This window comes from Macrosteles quadrilineatus, unplaced genomic scaffold (genome assembly GCF_028750875.1).
Source record: "Macrosteles quadrilineatus isolate MER2022 unplaced genomic scaffold, UCM_ALF_1.0 Scaffold_8__2_contigs__length_117827958, whole genome shotgun sequence".
In the NCBI taxonomy this organism is placed as follows: domain Eukaryota; kingdom Metazoa; phylum Arthropoda; class Insecta; order Hemiptera; family Cicadellidae; genus Macrosteles; species Macrosteles quadrilineatus.
The window spans coordinates 20,972,096-20,999,990 of record NW_026542601.1 but is presented as its reverse complement, the minus strand read 5'-3'; the positions used below and the strand labels follow the sequence as shown (position 1 = coordinate 20,999,990).

At 36.8% G+C, this 27,895-nt stretch overlaps 1 protein-coding gene across 3 annotated transcripts in view; it reads left to right on the top strand.

Moving 5' to 3' along the window:
* LOC128999787 (pleckstrin homology-like domain family B member 1) overlaps positions 1-27,895 on the top strand; it is a 164,893-nt gene that overhangs the window by 46,194 nt on the left and 90,804 nt on the right. For 2 of the 3 annotated variants that reach the window (XM_054426464.1, XM_054426463.1), the window contains exon 2: positions 6,980-7,118. In XM_054426464.1, the coding sequence (XP_054282439.1) occupies positions 6,980-7,118 (139 nt within the window). Of the gene's footprint in view, positions 1-6,979; positions 7,119-9,131; positions 9,186-27,895 lie in introns of those variants that run through there. The other variant, XM_054426465.1, reaches the window with a different exon arrangement.

Sequence of the window (27,895 nt, the reverse complement as noted above, 5' to 3'; positions counted from 1 at the left end):
TGCTCCAAAGTGAAGCAGGAGCTTGAGAAGAAGTGATGCCAGGCATCACAGTCAAACAGACTTGGACTTGGACTCATTTTAAAATGGTATCAATGAGTTTAATCTGTGAAGCAGTAAAGGTTAGGTTAAGTTAAGTTAGGTTAGGTTAGGTTAATAATTCAAGATTAAGTGCGAGCATCTCAAAAGTATGAGAGTCGGTAAACTGAATTAAAAAAATATTTATTAAATTTTAATTTAGACTTTTAATTTAACTTAGAAACGTATAATGTCTGCAATGAAATGTATGTAAAATTAACGTCATTCCAGTGCTGATTGTCTACATTTCTCAATTGGACACACGCCTTAACCGCAGTTCGTTGCTTTTGTGGATTCCAATTCAGCTGTAAAAACGGTCAGATTATGAAAGATAGCCTGCTCGGCGCTGGGGAGACGGAATCTATAGGGTTAGATGCCACTGTGTATCCTAAAAGATGGTTGGAACGCAGGACTTCGATCTGAGGGATCTAGGATCAATTCCTTTATCACCAGTGGCTTCAAGCTATGCTAAATTTACGTGACCCGAAATGATTCCCAGCTGCCTCAGATAATTGGGCTTGAAATTAATGGTCCTGGCCAAATATAATTGTTTAGTTAATGTATAAGTAAAACTGTCAACTGTTTTACTGTCAATAAATAATTTACGATTAAGCCTATGTCAGCGCAAGAATATTTTTTTCCTTTTTATATTTGTTTGTAATTTTTTTAAAGAAACACCAATTTTAAAGGAGGTTTAACTTTTGTATCTGAGTAGGCCTATACGTGAGGATGTTTGTATTACGATTTCTATGGAGTGTTCCATTGAACAGTAATTATTGACAAACACTGTTGTCGAAGTTGCCGTTATTCATCTACCGTACTTACATACAGAGAGACGGATGCACCTGACATTGTAATTATAGGGTAATTAAATGCCTTCTGCCCTCCACTGGGAACGGCCGGCGTTGGTGTTCAGTACAGTAGTTCATAGTGGAGCTGTCAGGAAGGCTAGGTTTTTTATTGATGTACGTTCACGATTGGTGTAGAAGGGGTCTAATTTTTGCTATTCCACTTAAAACCATTGAGCAGCTTGGATAGTATGCTACATTCTGATTATAAATCCATAGAAAATATTGCATCAGAGAGGAAATTGAGTTGAAACCATGAGGGGTCTTAATTCAACAGTTAAGAGTAAGACAGAAGTAAAGCTCTCCTTTTGGAATGATTTTTGGAGCAATGCCGCACACCGAGTCAAAAGTAATAGCATTGCCAATGGTAATATTTGGGATTCCTCTTTTTAGCAATGATTAACTTGCAGGTCGACCAGATTTATCTCATTGTTGGTCAATGCTGTATGTTGAGTAAAACTGTTCTGTCACCACATAAGAAACAAATTTCGTTCTTTAGTTTTAAAGTTTCAAAACTGTTTCTTAACGTAGCCGTCACAAAGGATACGCCTTTGAAAGTATGCTTCGTTCCTTACCAAGATGAAATTACTTTTACACAGTTTGCACGATGTTCCAATTTAGTTTCCGGATCAACAATAGCGTGATGCGATGACCTGCTTGAATTTTGCTATTATTGTTCTTATATTCCTCAACAGTTCAACATCAACATGTATGTGGTCATCAGCTGGAGGCAGAACAACAGGTAGGAAGTGACGTCACACATTTAGACTTTGTCGGCGTCTAGGGTCTTCTCCCCCACGACCTTGAGGTGCTTGGGTCAAACAACTCGGTCCCTGGTCAGAAGTGAGGTGCCAAGACAGTATACTCCAGAGGTGCTAATGGGTCGACGGAGATCGAGTGGTTTTATTGGACAAAATAAAATCTAAGTAAATTTTACTAATGTATGCTTGAAATCACAGAATAAAAATCTTTATGTTGTGGAGAATGTTGTAATTTTATTTAGGACGGAAAGTGTAGAATGCTTCACTTATGCAGAAATATCCAAATTAAAGTTATCTTATAGTTAACCTAGTTGTAATGTGTTTCCAGGTACTCTTCTGCAATTTGTGATCTAATTATTCAGTACTTATCGTGTCTAACGTCTTTGATAGTGTTTACTTTTTTTAAATACATGGAATTATCTTTCATGAAATAATTGTAAGTGTTAAAATTCAATTGTACCTGAGAGGTTTCTTAGTTTCACAAAAGGTGCGGTGTGTGTTCCTTCATAAGCTTTCACTGCAATGTTTACGGCTAAGTTACATGGAAAATAAGTTAGATAACTCTATGTTAGAACACGTATAAACATTAAAATCTTTAATTCTACATCATTGTTTTGTTATTATTACCGTGGAAAATCAATCAACTATTATTACGATATATATTAATTGAGATGATGCTTATTTTAAACCAAATATAATTGGAGGATGAGTGAAGTATATAAGAATGTAGTGTGATGATTTGTATTGCTTTGTTACTGATCAGCTGTTTCATTAGCCAGGATCTATTTAAAGCTTTGATCTGGAACAGCTGGGTCCAGTTTCTACTGTTAAAACATCCTTGCGTGTGCATACGATAACAATCGTTAATACAATGGATTTATAATTAGTTGTATAATTTTATCTAGAATTGGCTGGATTTTACTGTAATTACGTCCAATCTAAGGCCTCTATGGAGACTTCCGTGATATACTGCACATCCTACCAATTTCCTCTCTATTATCCCTATGTGTTTATTTGTAGCCTATATTTAACAAAGGGTTTATTTCTCACAGTTCAATTATATGAAATAACACAATTTTGAGACCCAAATCTCCTAAATTACTTCACGGGAACACCTCTCACAAGTTAATGACATGCCAATCTCGCGCCCAGACATCAAACGTTGAACGTCTCTTTCACTTGTTGAGACGGGCGTTGGAAATTAGACGGAATTAATTTATCCGCTGCGATGAGCGTCTGGGGGCTTTAGTAGTCCAATTAGACTGGTAATGAATCCTTAACTTCATTTCCTGTCCCGAGTTCGCTGACCATAGTGCTGGCATGCGTTCTGACGATAGTTAATTCGATTGTTTATTGATTGTAATCAAACGTTTTTACTATGTATTAGCATTATTGTTTGAATGCTGAGCGGGTGAACGTGTATGTTTTGTAACACTGAAGTGTAATAGTGTTGATATTGATGGACTTAATAATAAACACTGACATTTCGAACCATATGGAAAAATTGGCGTGCAAGAGGTTCGTAAATCCCAAGTGATTAGTAAGTGAGGTACGTGCGTTACTACTGTCAAACAAAAAATACATACAGAGGACAGTACACAATACTGTACTTACAATGCTGTCTTATGAATGTTATGTTCACCGTAGAAGTTATATCTCTATACATCTGTATTCCTTACGAAAACTTTTCCTTTATTTTTTATTTCCAAATATGTTTATTTAAAAGTTTCTGAAAGTTTGTTTCCTAAAATACCTTTGCTGATTCAATTTATCATGACGCTTATAAGAATAGTCTGAAGCTGCAGCAACGAGCATTATTTAATTGATTGTTTTCCATAAATGTAACGCATATTACAAAGTTGTATTTACTCTTTAATTACATTGTTAATCATCTTTACACTTTAAACGAGGAAATTGAAAGTACATAGTTTGAATTATACTATGGAAATTTGTATAAGTTTAGTTTAGTTTTCTACTATCAGTATTGTAATGCTACATCTTTGAAGGTCTTCCTAATATAGTTATATTTCATTCCTACATTAAAATTGCCGTTTCAAGGTAGCATAAACTGTATGCACGTCACTTGTAGAGTAGTTGGCCTACAATTCCCACCCACGTAACATGGCCAGTGTTGACCCACTGTACTCGACGTAGGCACTTGTAGGTCTGCTTGTGCCTGATTGGTTCAAACACTTGTCAATTGGCAACAACACATGGCCAATTGGCAACTACAGCATGGCCAATTGAACCCCGATACTCAACCCATACAGTTCAAATTGAGAGGAACTGCTCCAGTTAGAAAAGTTAATTGCATCAGTGTCCGAGTTTATGACTTTTGACAATACAGTAGTAATATTTAAGAGAGATTTTTTAAATCGCATAAAGATTTTTGAATTTGAGTTGGTCTTGGAAACGTATAAAGTGTTTTTAGTGTTGTCTCTGTTGGTGTGCTATGCAATTGATTTCTGTGAACATATTTATGGAAAAAAGATTGTATGTGATATGGATTCTGCCAATTTTGTAGCATTTTTATTTGAAAACGTTTAAATACTTACTAGGTGAAGCCCGTCGAAATCGACGGTTACTTTCAAGGCTTACATTAATTTATCTAACTGCGATAAATAGAATGAAATTATCAAAACTTTAACATTTAGCTGTGTTTAGTGAGTAATGGGCCTATAAAAATGCTCCTTGAGACACAAGTTACGTTGGACAAAAAAATCAGCAATGTTTACATAGAGAACACCAACTGCCTTAATCTATGTTTACAATGTTCTGGAGAATCTAATGTAAATTGGGTATTGCTTGAGTTTGGAGAAATGTTGACTTAAAATTAAAACATAAATTTTTATTGACTTTGGATATTGCAAGTAAACATCTCATCAAATTCTAAAACATGGGTTTGAGCTTGATGCCCTGTAACTCTTGAGTTCATGTTAACTAAACGTTTCTTCTATGTAATTTAGGATAAATTAAAAAAAATTGCTTTAATGTTTGGTCATGACAGGCTACTAGAGAAAACTCCCTTCTAAACAAATATTTCGTTCTGTTTTGACGTAACAATTAAGTGTAAATAAGCCATACGGAAAATAAACCAATAAAATAATTCATTCGTTTAATCCATAGTTATGTTATGGAGTTAAACAGAACAATGCTTGTTCTACATGAACATTGTAATTTGCTTCACCTTAAAAGAGCGCTATTTCGCGAGGTGGGCACATTAGACATTGTTTGATGTGATAAGATAACTCCGCCTACGCCCGTCGCGGCCCCAGTATACAGTATACAAGGTAACCGACAACTACATTACACTATACACTATACAATATACACTATACAGTATACACTGCATGGCGAGATACGACTTGCGTGGCTGTGTGTTGCTGAGATGGTTCTCACCTCGTGCACCACCTCTGGTTACTTTTGTAAGTTGATTAATAGGTTTTATATAAGTATAATTGACGTAGTCTGCTAAATAATGTTGTGTTTCAGTCTTGTCTGAACTGTATTCGTTCACGTAGTTCCAGAAATTGTATACATCCGGACGAGTGTGGTCGTTACCATTTTTTTCCCTAGGACGCTAGGCACGAGCCCGGGATTGTTTTTCACATTACTTCAGGCTAGACCTAGGGGTTGCGGCATTATCACTTGGATAAATCCATTGGTGAAGTCCTACGCAACGCCTACACCAGCTCGCTCCCCCCGGAGATTACCATACAATTCCGGTAGACACATTTTGGACGAGTGACGTCTAGGATATTTTACGCCTTACCACTAATCTGTACAAATCCGTTTTTGTTTGTAACCACTCATTGCCAAATACAGTATAATCAGCTGGCTGGTGTCCGGTAAAAGCTCATTACAGTACAGTAGTACGTAATGAAATCCCATTTGATTAAGCTGGCAGCAAACAGCTGATTTCTGGATCAAATCCTTGCGTGGGAAGTTCGTCAAAATACTGTAGTGTGGCGTAAATACCATTACTAAAAAGTATGCCGTAAAATAATTCCAACGTAATTTATTTAATATTGCATTATCAGAAGAATGGATGAATGTTGATTTCATCATACCTAATCTAGTAACCATTGTGTCATACATTATTTTGGCGCTGAACTAAGGTTGCCTGCAGATAAATAATGGTATCAAAGGGATCATTCGGTTATTTTTATAGTTTGTCAATTTATGACCATGATGATGTAGTACGTTCGATTAGCCCACGAGCAAAGTGTTTCGTCAGAACTTGAATTGGACTTTTGAATTTGCTAATATTGTGCTTTTACCACCTTTTGTCGAGTAAAAATAAAAAAACTAAATAAAAATACTAAGACTTTTCTAAACTCGCGCCATTTTTTGTTTAATCAGCTGATTTATGACTTGAAACCTGAACACCTGCTGTGATAAACACGCTAATGTGTAAACAAATGCTCAGATTATAGGATGTTGTTTAACTTTAAACGAGCCACTTCGTGATGTATGACAAGTATTTGAGGTGTAATTTGAGACACTTGCATCAGTGTCTAAACACAACGGGACCGAGATCTCTTGCAAACAATAGATAAGACACGGTGCAAGTAGAGCGAGTGCGACTTATTAGCATAGCTACAGCAGCGCTTTAATTGGCTTGCTATAAGGTAAATGGGAGATTTTAAGCATGTGCCAGAGCTCGGTTAGGTTAGGTTAGGTTAGGTTTGATTTTGTTTGAACATCAACTCTAAATAACACAAATGACATTACTTAAAATTGTTGTGATGTCTAATCGAAGTTTATGTTGTAATTTTAGTTTCAACGTTATGGATATTGCAGTTTAGTACCAGTATCTCTTATTTTCAACTGTTGGACAACCATCCCATTCCATTCCATTGGATTGCCTATGTGCAGTTTCACGTTTACCTGCATTTCGGTCGTTCGAAAACTAGTCCCAGAGTTAATGTGCTATCTCACGTTTACCTGTTTTTCAACTGATAGACAACCAGTCCTAGAATTAATGGGCTATTTTGAGTCTAGCTGTTTTCAACTAATGGTTAACCAGTCCCAAAGTTTGTTAGTGAGCTAGTTGTTGTCCATCACAGCCAAAATATTTTCAACCAAGCCTCGGTAAGTGAACCCAGGGACTGATTGTCCTACAACCAGTTGTAGACAGTGGCGGCCCTAGAGATTGCGGGGCCCTAGGCGAAATACGGCTGTGTGGGCCCCTGAAAAGAGTGGGGCCCCAGGCACCGCCTTGTTCGCCCATATGTAGGGCCGCTTCTGGTTGTAGATACGTCTACTGTACCATCCTTGTGTGTCCTGTTCCAGATGACGGGTGGGGCGGGGGCGGGGGTTGCCGTAGAGGAGGAGGGCAGAGCCCTGAAGGTCCACACGGAGTCTCCTCACCTTGTCAGCCTAGGGGGTGGACGACTCAGCACAGCCGTCACCCTGCATCCCCTACCTGAAGGTACGTCTAGGAAGTTGTATCACTTTAGTAGGGACAGCATGTTTTTGCTCAATGTTCACATCCTAGGATACTAGGTTCTAGCCCGGAACCGTCACACATTGCTAAAATCTAGGTGATTGCAAAACTTCAAGCATTCACTTGTGGGTACTGTTGTAGACCTCCCTTATAAAGACCAGCTCTAGCGAATTTTCTATCGAAATAACTTTACTAAATAAACTTGCTTGCATAATTTGTAATACTACGATGGATTTAAGTAACACGGTGCTATAGTTATCTAAAAGTTGTGTTTTTCAGTTTAGTTTGATTAAAGATTTGCATATTTTACCAAAAATGGGTAATTTACATCAGCGCACTCCATCGGTGGATCAATTCAACTACCTTCATTTTCATTTTTGAGACTTGCAACAACCCTGACAATGCATGGGACTTTACCCTGTGGTAAAAGGTAAAATAATGTACCCTAAGTTAAAGGACAGTTTCTTTGAAGCCACCTCAAATGTGTTAAGGTATGCCTAGATTTGCTTAGCACTTGTTAATATTCTTCCTCAGTTCTATTTTTACTTACTTTCTGCAATGAACTAATTTATAAAAAATTTGTAACAAAATGTAGTATATTTTGATTGGATTGTTGTATTATAACGTCCGACAAGATAAATCGTCCTACATCGGTGGCAGGAAATACTGGAATACGATTGGTTTCATAATGTGCAAGAAAACTGATTAATTTCCAAGCGATTAAGGATCATACTATATAAAAGTGGTCTAAAATATTGGATTTATATTAATTAGTTAACAAGTGAACAATCCAAACTCCCTCTCAAGCACAGAGTTGTTTGTAGTAAACAAGCCGTAAAAACCTACTTCTTGATTAGATAAGGAACCTTGCATGGTTTCATTAACGGCTCTCTTAATTAAGTGAAATAACAAGAAAACTTTATTTCCTCTTCCCAATGATAATGAACATACAAATCATTACTTCAACGGATTCTTGGAAACAATTAGTAGTCAATTGTTATTTAGAGGTCAGATTTGATTTACACTCTAAACTTGCTTAACTTACCAGAAATCAACGATCATTGGGATAAATAACAGTTACTAATCTGGTTTTAACAAACTATGAAGTCCGGGGTAAAGACTGAGGTTTAATTCGCCAGCTTAACTGTAACTTGTCAAGCATAATGTGATTTTTTCAGTTGTCTTTTACGATAGATTATTATAAAAATGCAAACATTGCATGATGACCATAAACCAATAAATAACATTGGCTAAATGAGTATTCAGTGTTAAGGAAAAATAAAAATTAAGAGAACAAAATAATGAAAAAGCACAAAATCATTTAAGATAAATATTTACGTACACAATCAATTGGTTATAAATCATGTTCAAATTGGAGATATCGCACTGCAGTACCTTTAAAAAGTACAGTACCTTTTAATCCCGGTAACCAAAGGTGTAAAATAATTATATCAAAATTTGTCTTTTTAATTAATTTGAAAACATTCTACACTAATTTAAAAGAGTGTCAGCCATGACTGTTTAGGACAATTTTGTTCTTGCATGTGAGAAAAGTTAATTGTCTTGGACATCATAAAACTCTTAAATAACTTAGTTTTAGACATTATAGAACTTTTCTATTCTATTGCATAGGACTTTATAAAACCCCCCCCCCTGAATATTTGTGAATTTTATAAATAATTTCAGTTATAGGCGTCATGCTTACTTGTTTTGCACACTCTTAATTATTTATACATGTCTTAATCAAAAAATAATTTACTAATTAAGACATGGCTAACAGAGAAGGTATAATCTCATTCATTCTATTGCCAATTTGTACAACTACGATACGTATGGAAAGGTGGTATCGCCATGACCTTGACTGATACCGAGTGACCTTGAGTTACTTATCACAGTCAGTAATTAGTCAGTAGTCAGTGAGTCAGTAGTCGCATCTGCTGCTGCGGTTAGCTCAGCCACTCTTCTCGCTTCAGACACTGCAGTTGTCACTAATAACGCGTCTGTTTTGGTGTGAGTGTGTGTGTGCGTGCGTGAGTGTTCTCTGTTGATACGGTGAGTAGTCAAAGAGTTTATTTTTGAAATTCAATTTTCAGCTTGTCACTTTGATTTAAAATGAAACAAATTTCTGAAGAAAAACTATCGTTAAGTTAAACTAGACGATAATTTGTTGGGTTACAGTGCTCTCCTTTAAATATTGGTCACTGGTTAAACTCAAAGCGAGATCGATTCTACTAGGCAATTGATAAGTTTTCTAACAATAGTTCAACGTAAATAAAACCAGGGTCTGGACCGTTCCCTTACATACGGCGTAAAGATGTCAATAGGGTAGATGAACGCAAAATGAACAAGGTGAAATTACATGAAACGGTGTATTATTCGGTAAACAGTTTGTTTGGTATCGTTTTAGAAGTTAACTGTGTTTGAGTGCTATGTAAAGCAGTAGTAATGGAAAAGTAAAAGTTACACACGTCCTTCTCTGTATCTCACTGTAGATTTCTTTAACAATGTATGGAAGAGATACGTACAAGGAAATAATAAACTCATTAAAATTTACTATAACAAAAAACAACTCTTTTAGATTTTTTATTTGAAAGTTTAGTAACATTATTCATTAAAAAAACATAATTTGATTGCATTAAAACACAGTGATAATATGCTCACTTGCACTTTTTTTACTCACTATTACGTAGTACAAATTGAATGTGCTTGTTGACATTATGTAGCCCCATCGCTATCAGACTTGGAACACTGTATTTATTGATTTCACACTCCTTATCTTATCAGTAAAATGTGTGCACAGAAGTGGTAGATATGGTTTGCCATAAGGGCCATGGTCTGTTTGGTTGGCTAATTGTACTAGCTAATTTTTAGGAACGTTTATTTAGTGCATCAGATTTAATATTTTAAAGTAATTTAATTACTAGATAGCTATAGTAAATAAAAACCAAAATGTGTGCTAAGTTTGGCCCAGTAAGTATTACTTGTATAGAATCTCCAAAGTTTTACACCTAACGTAGGCCTATACTTGAGAATAATTTGGTCGTTTCTATGGTAGCGAACAAACTACAACCTGGAGGCGAGTTAGCGTAGCGAACGAGCTCCAACCAGGACATGATTGAGCCAGCTAGTGTTGTATACAAATACAAGATACAGTATAACGTCTAGACTGGTAGGTCTCTGTCATGAGATGCAGTCTCCGTCACATCTCGTTCAATATCCCACCTTCAGATAGTTCCCGTCACGGTCCTTCATTATGCTTCATTCATCTATCTTCATGGGAACTCCCACGTTCACACCTTCGTGGCTTCTGTCGACTACTGTACACCGTACAATCACTGCAATCGTTACTTAACTTGACAATGACATATACAGATTGGTGAGATTACTCTTCTAAATCAAGTGGTTAAGCTAAATTAAACCTCACTGTAATTGGAAGAAAGATTTTTTCTTCTGTAAAGGGTAACTACCTTAAAGAATCGCACTTTTACAGCAGTACGTTTTTGGTTTACGTAGAACCATGGTAATAATTCCATAATCTTGCTGTTTGTAACAGTCTTATCATGGGAACGGTTTATTATTTCACACGGTAGTCTGGATATTTTGTCAGCAAAGGTGATATAGCCTACTAACCGCAATCAGCAGTATCTTACCCTACATACTAGGAGAGCTGGCTGGTATAGTGGTAGAACTCGAAACTTTGGTCCCAAGGGTCTTGGGCTCAAATCTTGCCAAATCACGATTTTTTCTAAGTAATAATGCCGCAACCCCTAGGTCTAGAAGTATCGTGAAAAAGAATACCGGACTCGTGCCCAGCGTCCTAAGAAAAAAAAGAAAACTATGAATATACAGAGATATCCTATTCTCCAGTTAAAGCTGTAGCCAGTTTTTACTGACAATCTGCAGTCAGAATGCGCTGTTGTCAATAATTACTGGTTTCAGTCGATTACGCTAGCTTTTTAACCAATAGAGAACTAAAAACGGCTGCTTTCCGGGCAATATGATGAAAATGTGATTGTTGACCGTAAGAAACGCAAGAGAAACTTGTTGTTAATGAATACACAACAACGATTACCGTAGTGCCGAAAACTAAGCGAGAAAACTGTATTTTGATAGCAGCTCTCTCTGTAAGTGGATAATTCAACTGTGTTCTATTTGATTTGAATTGAGATCATCGAGATGGGATGTATACTTAGAACAGTGCTCTCCCCTCGCAGTGGCGCCGAGATCTTCTACATTATTGTGGAATTCACTCCGGGCCTAATAGGGGAGACCCTCGATAAAACTGCCAACTTGATATATTACTTTGAAATACAGTACTCCCTATTTCCCCCCTCCCCCCCTACTCTTGCATTGGGCTAGGGCGAGCGGGTATCAAAACTGTATAAACATTCAAATTTGAGTGGATATTTTGTGAGAGGACTCCTAAATGTCACAGAGGACATAGGATGTAGGGTCCCCTTTATCGATGTTGTTCCGTGCGCTGTCTGGATTTTATATGCAACTAGTGTCCCTGTTGCTCGAATTCGAGCAATTTATAAGTATTAGAGTCGTTATTTTAAAAGGAATAACGGTCATAATTTCTGATATTTTTAAGAGATTCGACCCTAAGATTATGGAAATATTCAAGATGTACATAACAGAATATATCAATTTATCCAGGTTCTCTCGCTTTTTCCATTGTAATATTTACGCCAACCTAAATTCAAATAGTAAATATGTATTTCATTTCAACCAAGTCAGTAAAATGTTTGTAGCAAACTGTTAAATTAGCAAACTTTTATCATAAAGAAAATTAGGTAAAAGTTACTTGGCTTGGTGCTTTCATAACTGCAAACTCAAAATACACCCACAAGTAAAAAAGAATCAATTTAATGCAAAAAAAAAAAAAACTATGTTTGTGTAAAAACATTGTTCACATGAAGTAGGTGATTTGTTTGATTTCTTGATCAGCTGTTTCGTTTGTAATGAATTAATAATGTCAAAGATTTGTGATTTTAAATTCATAAATTATTATAGTAAAGTTTTCTACATCATGGTAACTTAGTCTCAACTAAATTTTACTATTCCCAGCATTAAAATAAAGTAGTGAGATCCATTATGAGTAAACGTTAAGGTACACAATTCTTGATTGAAATGTAGTATACATTAACAGTCATAATACACAGCAATTATTATGTAGTAGACTTTGACTATTTTCAATTAACAAACATATGTTTCTGTAAATAAAAATTATCTCCCATGTTATCCTTATGGAGAAATACGAAACTTTAAAGGGCCTCACTCTCTAACTATTTCCTTAAAAAGAAGGTTTCCTGCACAACTTCACGTTACGCTCTTTCCAATGACACCAAAAACATCTCAATCGGTTCAGTAGTTTCGGAGGAGTAATTGTCACAAAAAACCTGCTTGCGTATTAAATAAGTATATAGATTTACGATGACAGTATGTAAAGCTCATCGATACATCTTCATATGTTAATTTGAATAATCAATAGTGGGCTGTCTATATGTGAGCGATTTAAAGTAGATGTTTATAAATGTAGTTTTCCTTAGCCCCCCTCGAAGGTCGAATGTAATGAAATCCATTTTTATTTCTCACGAATATCAAAGAAATAAATTACATTTTTATTATGATTGAAAATTAACGATGCATTTTGCTGACAAAAGCATAACATTGCTTTTATAAAAAACGTATATTATACACAAAGAGAAAGTGTAGGTGGTAATCTGTGTTTAGGCTGAGATTAATGGATAAATCTATATTTTTATTGAACTATGTTAGAAATAGCCAGTGTCATTAGCGTTATCTTGTATTTGATTATAATCTGTTTAGATGTCTTTGGAAAATTTGGGATTAAAATCATCTGTATTGTTGGCTAAGTGGGTTGTCAAGATAATTGTTCAATGTAATAATAATCATTTCAATGCTTTCAGTTGGAAAGAACCACCTTTGTCTTGTACACCTAATTTATTTAACATTACCTATAGGATTACTGTTAAACATATAGCATTCGTACAAAAAATAATAAAAAAATAACCAGCTTATTGCAGAATGGTACAAAGTAGTGGTGACAAGGTGAACACGGTTTTTAGACATTTTACCGGTTTAGAAGTCCTTGGTAGGTCTTGCTGTTACGGTAAAGCCAGGATCACTTACATAGAAACCAGGAATCCTGCCTCTCCTACAGTGAACCGAACAATTCCATCCTGGGAATCCGTTCAGTAACTCGTCCTTGATAGCTCGTAGCCGTGCTGTCTGACTAGAACATCAGAACATTATTTAAGAGATCAGTCAATCACTTAACTCGCCAACCTAACAATCCTGCATCTCCTACAGTGAACAGAACAATTCCATCCTGCGAATCCGTTCAGTACCTCGTCCTTGATAGCTGGTAGCCGTGCTGTCTGACTAGAACATCAAAACAGTGTGTAAGAGATCAGTCAATCACTTAACTCATCAATCTACCAATCCTGCCTCTCATACAGTGAACTGAACAATTCCATCCTGGGAGTCCGTTCAGTACCTCGTCCTTGATAGCTCGTAGCCGTGCTGTCTGACTAGAACATTAGAGCAGTATGTAAGAGATCAGTCAATCACTTAACTCACCAACCTACCAATGCTGCCTCTCCTACAGTGAACTGAACAATTCTATCCTGGGAATCCGTTCAGTACCTCGTCCTTGATAGCTCATAGCCGTGCTGTCTGACTAGAACATCATTACACTGTGTAAGAGATCAGTCAATCACTTAACTCACCAACCTACCAATCCTGCCTCTCTCCTACAGGGAACCGAACAATTCCATCCTGGGAATCCGTTCAGTACCTCGTCCTTGATAGCTCGTAGCCGTGCTGTCTGACTAGAACATCAGAACAGTATGTAAGAGATCATTCAATCACTTAACTCACCAACCTACCAATGCTGCCTCTCCTACAGTGAACCGAACAATTCCATCCTGGGAATCCGTTCAGTAACTCGTCCTTGATAGCTCATAGCCGTGCTGTCTGACTAGAACATCGAGTATGTAAGAGACCAGTCAATCACTTAACTAACCAACCTACCAATACTGCCTCTTCTACAGTGAACCGAACAATTCCATCCTGGGAACCCGTTCAGTACCTCGTCCTTGATAGCTCGTAGCCGTGCTGTCTGACTAGAACATCAGAACAGTATGTAAGAGATCAGTCAATCACTTAACTCACCAACCTACCAATACTGCCTCTTCTACAGTGAACCGAACAATTCCATCCTGGGAACCCGTTCAGTACCTCGTCCTTGATAGCTCGTAGCCGTGCTGTCTGACTAGAACATCAGAGTATGTAAGAGATCAGTCAATCACTTAACTCACCAACCTACCAATCCTGCCTCTTCTACAGTGAACCGAACAATTCCATCCTGGGAATCAGTTCAGCAACTCGTCCTTAGCCGTGCTGTCTGACTACAACATCAGAACAGTGTGTAAGAAATCAGTCATAACTCATCAACCAACCAAACACACAACACCAGACAACTAAACTCATCTACTTAAATGTCTTAAAATTTTCCTCTAAATCTAAAGTGATGGGTAAAATGATTTTGGGTTGGAGCCTAGCGTTGTTGACGTGAAGGATGGACATTGAACTTATTGAAATAAAATGAAAATAGTTCTTTATAGATACGAACTTAGGACCTCTTGGTCCTTTTTTTACATTAACCTCCAACATATTATGTGTATATGTTATGCAATGTATGTACACTATTCCAGTCCCGGTTGGTCACAGTTTCGGCGTATCTGTTAAACGGTTCGTGATGCCACTTAGCAACACGCTGTGATCAGCATAATCAAGCGATGAGTCAAAAGTCTGACTCAAGACTCAGCAGCGCTCAGCGAAATTAAAGCGCATTTGGTAAAGCGAGGAGTGAGTACGTTGAGACCATTTATGATATTTACAGGGAACTTGAGGATCTCAAACGATGCTTGCTTTTACACGCTTATAAATTATGTAAATAATCGTGTTTTAGCAATTTTTTTATGTGTTTCTTTAAATCATAGGAATCATACCATACGGCCGAATCCGTACTCGAAGGAGATAATTAGTGTCAAGAGTGAATAGCTTTGTTACTTACCAAGATCATTTAAAAGCTAAGCTTTTTTTGATAAAAGGTTTTTTGTCAGGACCTTTTGAATATAAACCCTCGTAACACTGTAACCACAGTGTATAGAGCATTCACATTTGATAGCAGAAATTTGATATTTCTAAAGATATTTCCAATCGAGTCACGCCCGGGTTTGGGTTTAGTCCATCTTCAACTCTATGGGAGGTCCTTCTCACATTCCTAGATATTATCGCTCGTCTGGGCTCGAACCCATGACCTTTCCAATCACGACCGGATTCGTTTTGTTATTAGTAACACTTAAAACGTCACAATTGACGAGTGTAATAAACTAAACACATTGTCGGGTTTTATACGTTGTATTATTCTGTTTACGTTGAATACAATTGGAGTGATCAACGGAGGCATAGCTCTGAATGTGTAATGGTTTGGGCAATGGAAAAAACTTCCGCAATTGACCTGGGGTTAAAAATGTTTCCTGTATCAGGCTCTATCCAATATATTATGTTTGTCGAAAGCATCCATTACATAAAAATATCCTTCTAGGAAAAACTATTCGGTGATTGTTTCGTAGTGTTAATCATACATTCGACATCATCCTCACCATGCGCATATTGAAGCGGTTGTTATTTTGTTTAACATGACAATAAAACACGTGCTAACTCGTGAGTCAGGCGGTAAAAAAAGAATGCCATTAATTTGCCGCCTTGCCAGTCCCCCGCTTGGATCGCTTGATTTATAAACAGTTGTTGTGGCGGAGCGCTTGAAGCGGCTTTAAAAACACAATGCCTCATCTTCGTAGGCTAAATGTTAAGTGTCAATTGACTGTACGTACACGCAATAATTGTTATCAAACATCGTTGTATTATTTCAGAAACTGCGTTTACATGCATGAAAAATGAAACAAAGTTGAGATATCTAAGTGATTCTGCCTGTTCATACTCTTGCTTACAACCCGTCAACCGAATTACCAGCAGGTAAAAAGTGGCAAAGTTGTAACATGAGCCTTGGTTATTCTTAAATGCTTGTGCGTTAAGTTTATTTTTAGCTTTACGTTGTTTAGCGTGTACAAGACGAGTATTTTAGAATAGGGATCAACTTTTAACAAAATACCACCACCAAACTTGTATGATATATATTTTTGGTCTAGGACGCTAGGCACGAGCCTGGGATTGTTTTTCACTTACTTCAGGCTAGATATAAGGGTTGCGGCATTAGCACTTAGATAAAATCTATTAGTGATTTGGCGGGATTTGAACCCGGGACCTCTTGGACCGAAGTCCTGCGTTCTAACCACCCCAGCTCGCTCCCAAAATTGTATTTTGTAGTCCTCAGTGTTGTACTATCTCAGTTAAAATAAAAGAGAACTAGTCCAGCCGAACTACCGCTATGCTTCCTTGTATTTCTCTGCGCAACGTTTCTCAATCATCAAAGACAATACACTCTTTTATCTTGCACTAGTATAGATAACAATCGCACAAGTGGTCGCGAAAGTGAGTCTTATTTCGGTCCTGCAGTAGAAGATACAGAGTGTTTCAAGTGGGAAGCGAGTGACTCAGTCGTCGATATACTGCTTGGCCTCTGTCCAGACTAGGACAGGCGTCCACAAAGAATGCGGCTGATATATTGATTGGCTCACTAGATGGTAATCTTCCTGTAAGACATTTGAGAGTTGTTTTAGCTAGGATTTAATTTCTATTTAGAGGTGTTTTGTAAATGAGTCACACAATTGTTTTATGGGAAAGCAGTTGAAACGTCCCCAATTTTGGTGGATATGGCGGGGGATCAAGTCTTCCCCCACTTTCATAGGCTGACAAGCCATACATAACTGGACTAGCAACAGAGTCCAATGTAATTAGTAGTTTGCAAAAAAGTTGTGTCGATTTTCGTCATCTTTTATACTTATGCACTTTTCATGTTTTTTTTTTTTTTTTTTTTTTTAATTTTTTTTTAATTTTCTATCAAACTTGGAATGGACATTTTAAATCCATACCTCATTTACAATGTTACTTTATTCAACTATACTTATAAAATCTTTTTATGTTTAATATTGAATAATATTTACATTTACTATCATTGTTCTATTATAATACGTACGATTCTAAATAGCTTGCACGGTGTTTAAGTTATTTTAATTATTAGCTTACAAGCCGATGCACCTAAGTTTTTGATAAAAAAATAAAAGATTTATTATATACATTCTTCTTACTTTATTAACAAACCGGCTTTATGAATCAAAAGACATTACTTTGACACAACAATTCTTTAAATATTAATGCTACTTTATCTGTCTCATGCGGGTACTAAAATAGTTAACCCAAGACGAAGTCTATTGGTACCGGTACATGCGGGGTGTTATGGAATACGTAATTCTTTAAAGTAGCAGCATTAAGAAACATGGTTATGTTGATTAGTTCATCAACCAACTGACCTTAAGGATAAGTACGTCTATTCTAGTCGTATGTGTACTGAATTTTAAATACAGCGGATTCAATGATCTAAACTACTGTAGAAAAAAGTACAAAATGCAAAAAGTACAAAAATATATTAAGGATAGTGCAAAACAAAAGATGCCTTTGAGAATGAGCGTGTTTATCTGATGGTTGATTACAATTAAAACAATAATTTAATGAAAAAATCCCTTTAAAATAAAGATAGATTAAAAAGGTGCCGTAGAAATTTCTATATTTAACACATTGTAAAGAGTTCTAAATGAAATTATACAAAAAAAAAAAAATTGTACGGAGATTGTATTGAGTTTCTGTAAACATAAAAGTAAATGCGAAAAAGGAAAGTGGTCAGTAGGCATATAACACTAAATTTTGCCCTTTTCGAAAACACGAATCTACTAGCCGACTATTTGAGGGCGTAGCATCAACGAAAGTTTCTTATAAATTGAGTAAATACTAGCGGATGATTAATCAATAATATTGGCAGTATGAACACGATAGCCTACATTGCCCAAGAGTATTTTCGAAGTCGAATGCTTGTCGGTGCCTGTCACTATAGAGGATGTGCAGAAGGATGTGATACGTTCACATACAACACGTGATGTGTATTGAGATCGCTACGTGACGTTCACATCCGTCCTGCGTCGTCTGACGTCACACGTCACGTATAGTCACTTACATATCTTGCTAGCTGTCAATAAAAACGTCGAATGATGGAAAAAAAACCAACAACAAATAAAATTAAACTGTTGCTGTCTTTTATTTTGTTTAATAATGCTTGTTTCAAGCTTTTTATAATTTTAAATAGTTGTTAAAGGGGATTCGTGTTGGATTGTCGTTGGGAAACCTTTTGTACTCGTACGTCGAAGTGAATACGGTAGCAAAGGATCTTTAACATTAGGCAGACTTACAGGACCACGTGGTCTTCTTCTAGGTTCTAAAGAAGCGAAATCCTGTTCATATGACATTTTTGATGACGAAAAAGGCAATTCCTTAGTACGAGCTCAATTATAATGATCTTTGTAAAAAATTGGAAACAGGAACAGTAACTGGTTGATTTTGGGTAGATGGGATGGAACAAAAGGTAGCTTCAGCTCCAACAAGCTATGACTCACAAACTAAACAGCCAAGCAAGATCTGTATACTGTATATGGTATACTGACTTTAACCAAGCATAACGCTACGTACAAACGGAAATAAAACAATATTTGACATATAATTACAAACGCTCTCTGTGAAGACGAAGACAAAACGTGTCAACTACTCGATACAACAGCTGGGACATCAAAGAGCGCGGAACCGACCTGACTGTCTGACTCTTCAATCTGAGACCGACCGAGAAGAATACATATAAAACTGTCTCAGACGATTTCCATGCCATAAACCCCGCGGCTCTGTCTCTGACCGAGTTATTTCGGCGACGTTTCCTCCTTTGGTCCGTCCCGTGGCGTATCAGTGTTATTCTGGGCGACAGAGTTATATTCTTCCGGGATTTCTCCTCAGGGAAGAATCGGGATTTGATTACAGAGTATTCAGAAAACCTTGAATGTTTAGTGGTAATTGTCCCTATACACAGATAAGTAAGAAACAGAATACGGTATTGTATTAGTTTAGGGTGTTACCTAGAGATTGGAACGCATATTTAATTTGTACAAGACAAGTTGTGGTATGCTTTATTACAATTAAATTCTGCAGCTTAAACATAAACAATTTGGTTTTAATGCTAAATAATCATACAGTAAACATTTTACTTAAAGGTTTTCTAGCAAATCTCCAAATTCATTTATCCGTTAGTATAGTGTAGAGTTATAATACTCATGTGATACAAATGATCTTGAAGTATTGCGGTATGAAATTAATTAGTTGCTGATAGCGCCAGTTATCCTACACTCATCTCCATTCATACTTGGCTCAAAATACCTACTATGTATGGTCGCCATTTCATTGAACAGTATTAACAGTACAGTTAAATTGTCTTTCATCGTAAACCCATTCATATGTTAAAAGTGAACTAATCCTAAAGGGTGGCTAATGATGGTAAATCTTAGGTCTTACCTGTCCTTCATAAATGATATTGAATCCTATTATGATTGCATTGCCGTGTATTGCAAAGAAACACTGCCGATAGATAGGGAAGACCATTGATGTGGCCATTATACAATCTCCTCCAACGGTTGTTTCCCAGTTACAGCTCTGTGTAGGCTGGCTGTAGGCGTGGACTTGCAGTCCCAGCCATGACACAACATACAAACGGTAATAAGACTTGTCACTTGAAATGGGACTGCGATTGAAGAAAAAATAATTGACACCAGACGAAACCCAGGTAAATATCTTTACGGATAACATAGTTGCGAAGGCCTACACATTGGCTTGAAAATGCTTGAACCTTAACTCAAACACTGCATCGACAAGCGTTCATCCTTTAGAAAATTCCGTTTTTGGATTGTCAATGACTGTGCAATAGATCTGACTACCATGGGAAATGTAAACTATAGTTACAAACCATAAAAAAACGTTTCTCATGATCTTCTGAGTGGACTTTAGATTGTCAGGTGGACACTCTAACCACTACACAGCTAGATATTTCGTGTATAGAGTTGGTGTAAGAAGCAGTTTAACATCCCTACTCAACTAGCAGTGAGTAATACAAAGTTATAAGACCACCAGAGTCTAACAGTAGAGGTTAAGGTAAGTTGAGACGAGAGCATCGCTTCGTCAGCAGACAGAGGTAGCGAGAATCACTTGTAACACAAGTTCAGCAGTGAAGAGCCACAGGCGTCAGCAGTTGCAGTTGTCTGAACTTGCCACTGTACACTGTGATAGTTGATACTGTACTGCAAGTGCTCGTCAGAAAGAAGCACTTATCCAAACGCATAACTTGTTGTTAAAAGTTGGACAGTTAAACAGTTTTATAAAAGACAGATTAGGCTGTATCTTGTGTGTAGTATCGTGAATGTGGTTGTAATTCGAAATAATAGGTGGAAATAAATTGGAAAAGGTATTCGAGTAGAAGATTTGACTGTTGATATTTATATTGAGACTTGGGGCCCATATCAGCAATGGCTGCCCTTTACCTCCGTTGTAAAATTGCCATTTCCTATGCCTTGCACCATTCCTAAATACTCTCCTTCGTAGTCGAGGTCTTCCCCTAACACGATACATTTCAACAATGCATTACCATTCTAACGTATAAACAGAACATTAAAATCAATAAACAAACAGAAACGCAATGTTTACACGTGGTATATTTAAAACGGCTTATAGAAACACTGTAGCAGTACTTCCATCAGAAAATGACTGGATCTTTGGCCTGTAAGGCATAGCGGGGGTAATTTTTTACTCTTCTTATATTCTTTCCACTATCCTTGGACCATTAAATGAATCCCCAACAGACATGCTACCTTTTTACTAGCTCGAGATATTTCGTGGGCACCGATTTATTTACGGAATTAAATATATAGATACATAAAATGAGAACACAACTAGAAACTAAGGCGGATCAGGTTTTACACAATTCTCGTCTACATTCTTCAAATGTTTAATCATATATCAAGTTACCTCTGAACTTTGCAGTTCGAGTTGCACCTGTCGTGTAGGCGCCTCAAGAATCAGTTTTGTGTAAAAATCGGACAACATAAATACTGCCACATTGTAATGAGTGATCGCCAGTTTGAGACGGTGACGACGAATGTGTCTGCAAGCTGACATAACTGTGACATCTAACTGACAGGTGGTTGGTTGAGTAACACCTGACCAATGAATGTCTCAGCTCAGCAAGGTGCCGTATACGGGCGTGCGCGACGATTAGAAAGGTGATAGCGTGGTAGTGGTGTAGACCTAGTGCACCGAGTGTCCACTGATAAGTAATGTGGGAACACTGACTACAGATTGGCCTCTGTTGTGGAGTATTGGGTGATAATTTGAATGGGAAGCGATGGATTTTTTAGGATAAACTGCTTGGACTAAACAGATTGGGTCGAGCTATGTTGAATGTATAGGGTGTTCATTATAATTAGGAAGATACAGATTTTCCACGATAAATGCAAGGGAATAACTTAAAGATGTGTCCTGTAGTGTAGTGGAGGTAGGTGAATAATCTGAACTAATAAAGATGAAATGATTAAAGTGTAAACCAATGATAACGTTAGTTGTCATATTTGGCACAGAATGTTGCGGAATGAAGAGTATAAATGTACATACTGTAGTGGGGAAATCCAACGTTAAGGAATATACTCTAGGTTGGGATTGGAGTTGGTGGTATTAGGTGAATAATCTAAAAGTGAAGAGTAGGAGTTTAATGTGGAGCGGCAACGAATATGCTAAAGATTTAGTGGCAGAGTGTTATGGATGCAAAAAGGTGATTGATCAGAATGAGAAGACATAAAAATGTAAGGAAATTAAGAAATAAAATACATATTTAGTAGTGACGTGGAGGTATGAGAAGAGACACATTTTACAGATTGGACCATTACAGATTGGACAGAGAGGTATGGGATGAAGATCAGAAACGAGTAGTACTTAATGAATGCATATTATTGACTCAGAAACCCATTCCTACCGTAGTATTTTAGTGCCTGTAACATGCTAACTCATTGTCAGGTAGGCAAACAGCAATTATTGTTGTATAATCAATTCATCCCTCTATGAAACACACAATACAAGGATACGTAAATAAATTCGACAGAACCAAGCTTTAACGTGAGCATTGTGAGGGCTTTCTGCATATTTTCCACAGTACACTCCACTCTTGGAGGAGCGCATAGTTTACATACCCAGAACAAATGCGCTGGTGCGCTCAATGTTTATGAATCGCAAGTGGCGCATGTTTGTGATCGCGCTCAGTCATCTGTTGACTGGGCTTGGCCCAATGTAAATACTGTGTTATTCCAATGTGTTCCACAAACACCCGGACCCGGTTTGAACAATTTGTTTACTCACTTTAATGTCCCCGCTCTTTGGCGGCTTTGCTCTTTGGACAGAATTATTCAAGTAGTTAGGGGGATTAAAGGTGGCTTCGGCAAGGCGTAAACTATTAAAACACAAGTTGATTATATTTTTCATTTGTATGTATTTCCAAGACCTACCTCGTCAGACAGTCCTTGTCATTATGTCTGACGAAGTGTGGATTATCGATTGTTTATCAACTAATACAATCCTGTGGGCATAAAAATGAATTTAAAGCATTTAATTGTTCAAGAAACTAAAACGCTTGTTTTTATTTTTTTTCTCTTCCACGAACCGAGGTTGAGTAGCTCAGAGTATCACCAAGTACATCTTCACTTCGTTAAACTAATTTTTTTCTCTTATGAATAAATGTTACAAGTAATGTCAACTAAAGTGTATATTAGCCAGACAGATAATTGATAAACTATATCTTTTAATATTTTTACTGAGAAATATTCGAAAGGACTTAATAAGATTCGACAGCTGAGACCCTATGAGGCACATTGAGGGCGTGTGAATCAAAATGTCAAGTGGCTGTGGAGCTGGAGGCACTTCAAACATTATGACCAAGCGTTAAATGGCTCCACTTGCAGAGTGATGTGTTGATTGAACAACTCATGATTTACTGCAATCTCGTGCTATCAAAGAGTTAGTTAACAAAAAACTAACGGAATTTAGTAACTGGTGGGATTGAGTTGAGATCATTATAATCAAACCCATCTGGTATTCATCGTTCAGGATTAGAGGTTTTTACTACGCTTTGGGTGTAAAAGATCCTAATTGTATTGTTTTATTTATGAACTATCGTATACCTACCCACCCAATTACAAAAGGGGACACGTGGATGCATGGATGTGGGGGAGTAACCAATAAATTTGTATCAGAGACTATTCGTAAACATACACACAAATGCATGGATTAAAACTAAATGAAATGTAAAATTTTTGATATAATTGCTTCGATTCGTATAACCATTGCCCAGCTGTATTGCGCACGTAGTGTAATACACTGGTGTAACAATTGGAATAATATTAAATGTATTGTTGTGTAAACCATGATAGATAGACTGTCGTGAACTACCCACAGCTTTTGCTCAAGTTAAAAATACTATTATAAGGTACTTTATATAACGTATAATAGTCTAACTAAACAGTTAAGATTCACATAATGAATTTTAATTCAATTAAAAAAATTAAAACTTTCGAATATAATGATAATTAAAATCCCCCGATTAGTGCGCATGAGTCACACAACATTGTTGGAAGTTAATCGCCGTCTTCGTTATCTCCGCGGGATCGTAAGTGATTGCCAATAAAGGGAATATGGCGAAACAAATGTGGAGGTCAAAGGTGAATGCTTCAGTGGCAGATAACACAGATAAGATCCAGCGGTGACCTCAAGGTCACATCAATTATCGGTGAATCGTTATCGAGCGAGTTGGTTCGGTGCGATATTTCTCTCGGGCTATTGTGCAAAACGCTCAATTCGTGAGTGGATGGCTGTTTATGGTCTGATTGTGGAAGGGTTTAGATGTGGGAAACTGTAGAGCCACATAATGTTTGATTGTGCTGGTCAATGTGGTCAGTTATCGAGTCAGGGGTAGCCTATACTGTTAGACATTAGAATTTACGAAACTGACGTGGGGTGGATATTTTAAGACGGAGAAATGAATCAATTTTAAAGGATAAGCGTTGATACTAACTAGATCTTCTACAGTAGTACTTTAGTCAGGATAATTTATTAAAAGCTCAATGATCAATGCTAGCTACTTCCAAATTCGAACCATCGGAAAGCTTCTGATTTCTTTCTCTCATGGTCGAACTACAGACATGCTGATCATTAGGCAACAACTATTTTCACTGAGCTTCCCAGCCATGTTAAAATGTGTTATGCATGAGAATATGTATGAAAGTAAAATATGAGTGATTATAAACGCATAAGTACAAACAGTAATTTGATAATCAAGTACCCCTTAAGCAATGTTGCAAACCATCTGTATTGGCACGAATCACGCGTAACATATTGAAACTGAGAGTTTGTATCGTGAAAAACCTTACCGGACATGAAAATCATCATATGTTTCGTGAACATTTAAAATCGTCATCTGAATTCAACTTGGGCACACTCTTCCACAAGACATAGAAATTGGCTTAAGGTCTGATGTTGAACATCTTATTGTGAGTGTGACGTATGACCAGATGGTGAACAGTTTAACCCAAATGTTGACTCAGACAGACACCGACTGTGATCTTGAGGTCAACATGTCGACATATCGCTGTGGATAATAGTCTGTTTATGGACAATGATTATAGCAGTGGGTCTGCGAAGCTGGGAAAATTGGAAATCACGAAGTGAGTGGCGAGTTTAAACGAGAATTGTATTAATACAACTGAAAAATAAATCAATATTTTTATCAAGAAGACGTGGTTAAGACGTGGTTTAGGTCAATGTTTTCGTGATTGTGAATGAAAACTACCTAAAACTTTGCACTAAGGTGTAGATCACGTTCAACACAAAGATTTGTGTTCTTCAAATGACATTGAACTACGCCTTGAGTGCGCTTCAAAGAGGAGCTAACCCAATACTTACCCAGAGGCACCTACTCGTGCTTTTGGGACGAGTGGTTTAAGTGTGACAACAAAACAAAAACCCTCTACGTTTACACCTACGCTGTTTAAACCTTTTTAGTTAATTTTTAAATGCAGTTTTTTTCATTTTCACACGCCACGTTGAGCTTAACCAAAATGGATTTAAAATGTTATGAACTTACTTCGTTATTTGGTAGCGAAACGATAAAAGTTTAAATTAAGGCCCAGCGCACACGCTGTGACGGCCGTATAGTGTTTTTAGTGTTTATAATTTACTATCCGAATAGCTCTAGGTGCTACAAACAGCCTAGTACTAACATTCTTGCTCAAATAAGGGTGAACCCAAATTGGGTTCACCCTTATTTGAGCAACCCAATGCTCTCTCAGTACCCTTCGCTGTCTTCGGTACTGATAATAGCTAATAACGTCTTCTTCGTCTGAGTCCGACGTAGTAAGCGCACTTAAGGCCTTAAAACAACGTAAATGCACTAAATTGACACTCCACTGATTGCACAATAGACGCAACTGTAGTTGTAAAACAGTCACACCGTGTGCGCTGGGCCTTATTTAGCACATAAGAAGCATTTCCGAAAATGAATCAAAACGGGCACTAATTATTTTATGTATAAATCTCTTTTTTCTGGAGACTTTGTATTTTATCGGAAAATCCAAATCATTTTAGGTCTTTTTAATTACAGCCAATAGCTTAACATAATCCGTTAAACCAATACAAGGCCGAACAAGACTCAAGTATCGCATTGCAGGCAAGTAGTTGAGCAGGTGCCAATAAATGACATTTCCGGATAAGCGTCAAAGATAGGCGGCGAGTCCGGTTTCCCGCAATTATTTTGGCGCCAATTTCGGCAGGTTGTAGGTGCCAACAGGTGATTAGAGGGGATTGATCACTGTCGGTGAGTGGTTATTAAACATATTACTGTGTGGGCTTAGACATTACGAGCTGCTCGCGGCAAGGAAAGTGCAACTTGATATGGTGTCAATCTGGTTGTTTAACGACTGACGTGGCAATGGATATGCAACGGATTTTATATAGAAATGTACTGGTTTTATTTTAAACTGATATAAAGCAAAAATTCAAGCGTAGGTAGTGGAATTGACTAAAATCGTGATGATCACGGGGGCGGAAAGCATAGTCGAAAGCAATGGTTGTAGACAGTTGACAAGAAGTAAAAGTAGCATTACTAAAATATACAACACATGTATATACATACATTTTTAAAAGAGGTTAGTGATAAAAAAAATTTGACCGCAATGAAAATGGTCGTACGAATGATTATACAGTGTTTGATTTTTTTTTATTAAAAAGGTACATACAGCTAGTAGAATTCAGTTATATCGGGTTACTTTTTCGCTGTCAATAGCAATAAAGTGATAAATAGGTAAATGGTTTAAACCCTTTCTCAAGACCTCCGATGTTGTTTAGTATTAATATTAGAAAATAGTTGTATATCTATATATATAATACGTGTAGCCTATATATTTAATATTTGTATTTTACCACACGATGTTTTTTATTATAATAGTATTGTATTTATAATGTTTATTTATTTATATTGACACGTATGCATTTATTTTATGTTGAGATTGAAACATATTTGACCAACACTTTTTCCATCATGATTCGTTTCAAAAATGTTTATTAGTAATATAATTTGAACAAAACAAAAATAAATGCACTATATTTCATCACAACAAAGATCAATGTAATTTCAGGTAGATAATTGTTTGTTTACATGAAATATTTGGTCGAAAAATTGAGTTTCTTATAGGTGTTAGTAAATAATGAATCCGTCTTCACATGCAGTAATGAACTGAATGCCGGCTCACTCAGATATAAACGTCAGTGTAATATCTGGTATATTCATACACAAACACATTTGGATGATTTAGCACATTGGAGAGAGAAATAAGGTGAAAGATTTTTGGCAGCGTAGACTAATATTGTATGTTAAATATACATCTTGGAGCAGGCACAATGTTCTATAATTATGTGCTCTGGTGTGAGCCATCTTCCTTGTTGTTATGGTTAGATTTGAAACCTGGTAAAAAAATTCAATGAAACATTCTTTTTTTAATTTTCTCATTAAATCACCTTTAATTTCGTCATATAAAAAAATTGATGCATCATCGTGAAAGGCTATGCTGAGACTAAAACAGGCACCTATTGTGAAGAATAATGTAATTAACATAACATTTTTAGTGCAGATTACTGATGAATGACAATTTTCCTTTGTATGTGTACATCGAGCTTACTATAGTTCGATAAAAAAAGCATCATAGTAACATTTTGCATTTATCGTTTTAAAACATAAGTTGGCAAGTATATACCTGCAAAGTGTATGTGATTCTAAGTAAACCACACGTAAACTTATCAAACTTATGATATAATATTAGAGGATTGCAATGTTGGGAAAATTACCCTACAAGAGCCAACACACTGCCACATTTGAACACCGTATATGCCTCAAATCCCCAGTGACCACATTACGTCGCCGTAATTCGATCGTAAACCGCGGTTGTAACAATCGATTGTAAATGTTGACTCATAAAAGGCAATCAGGATAACAAACACTCGATGAGAAGCACTCAAGCCTTCATCATGGAGTGTTTACACTAGAAATCAACTCGGAACTATTATTTAACAGACGACGTGTCGACAGCCGGCTCCTT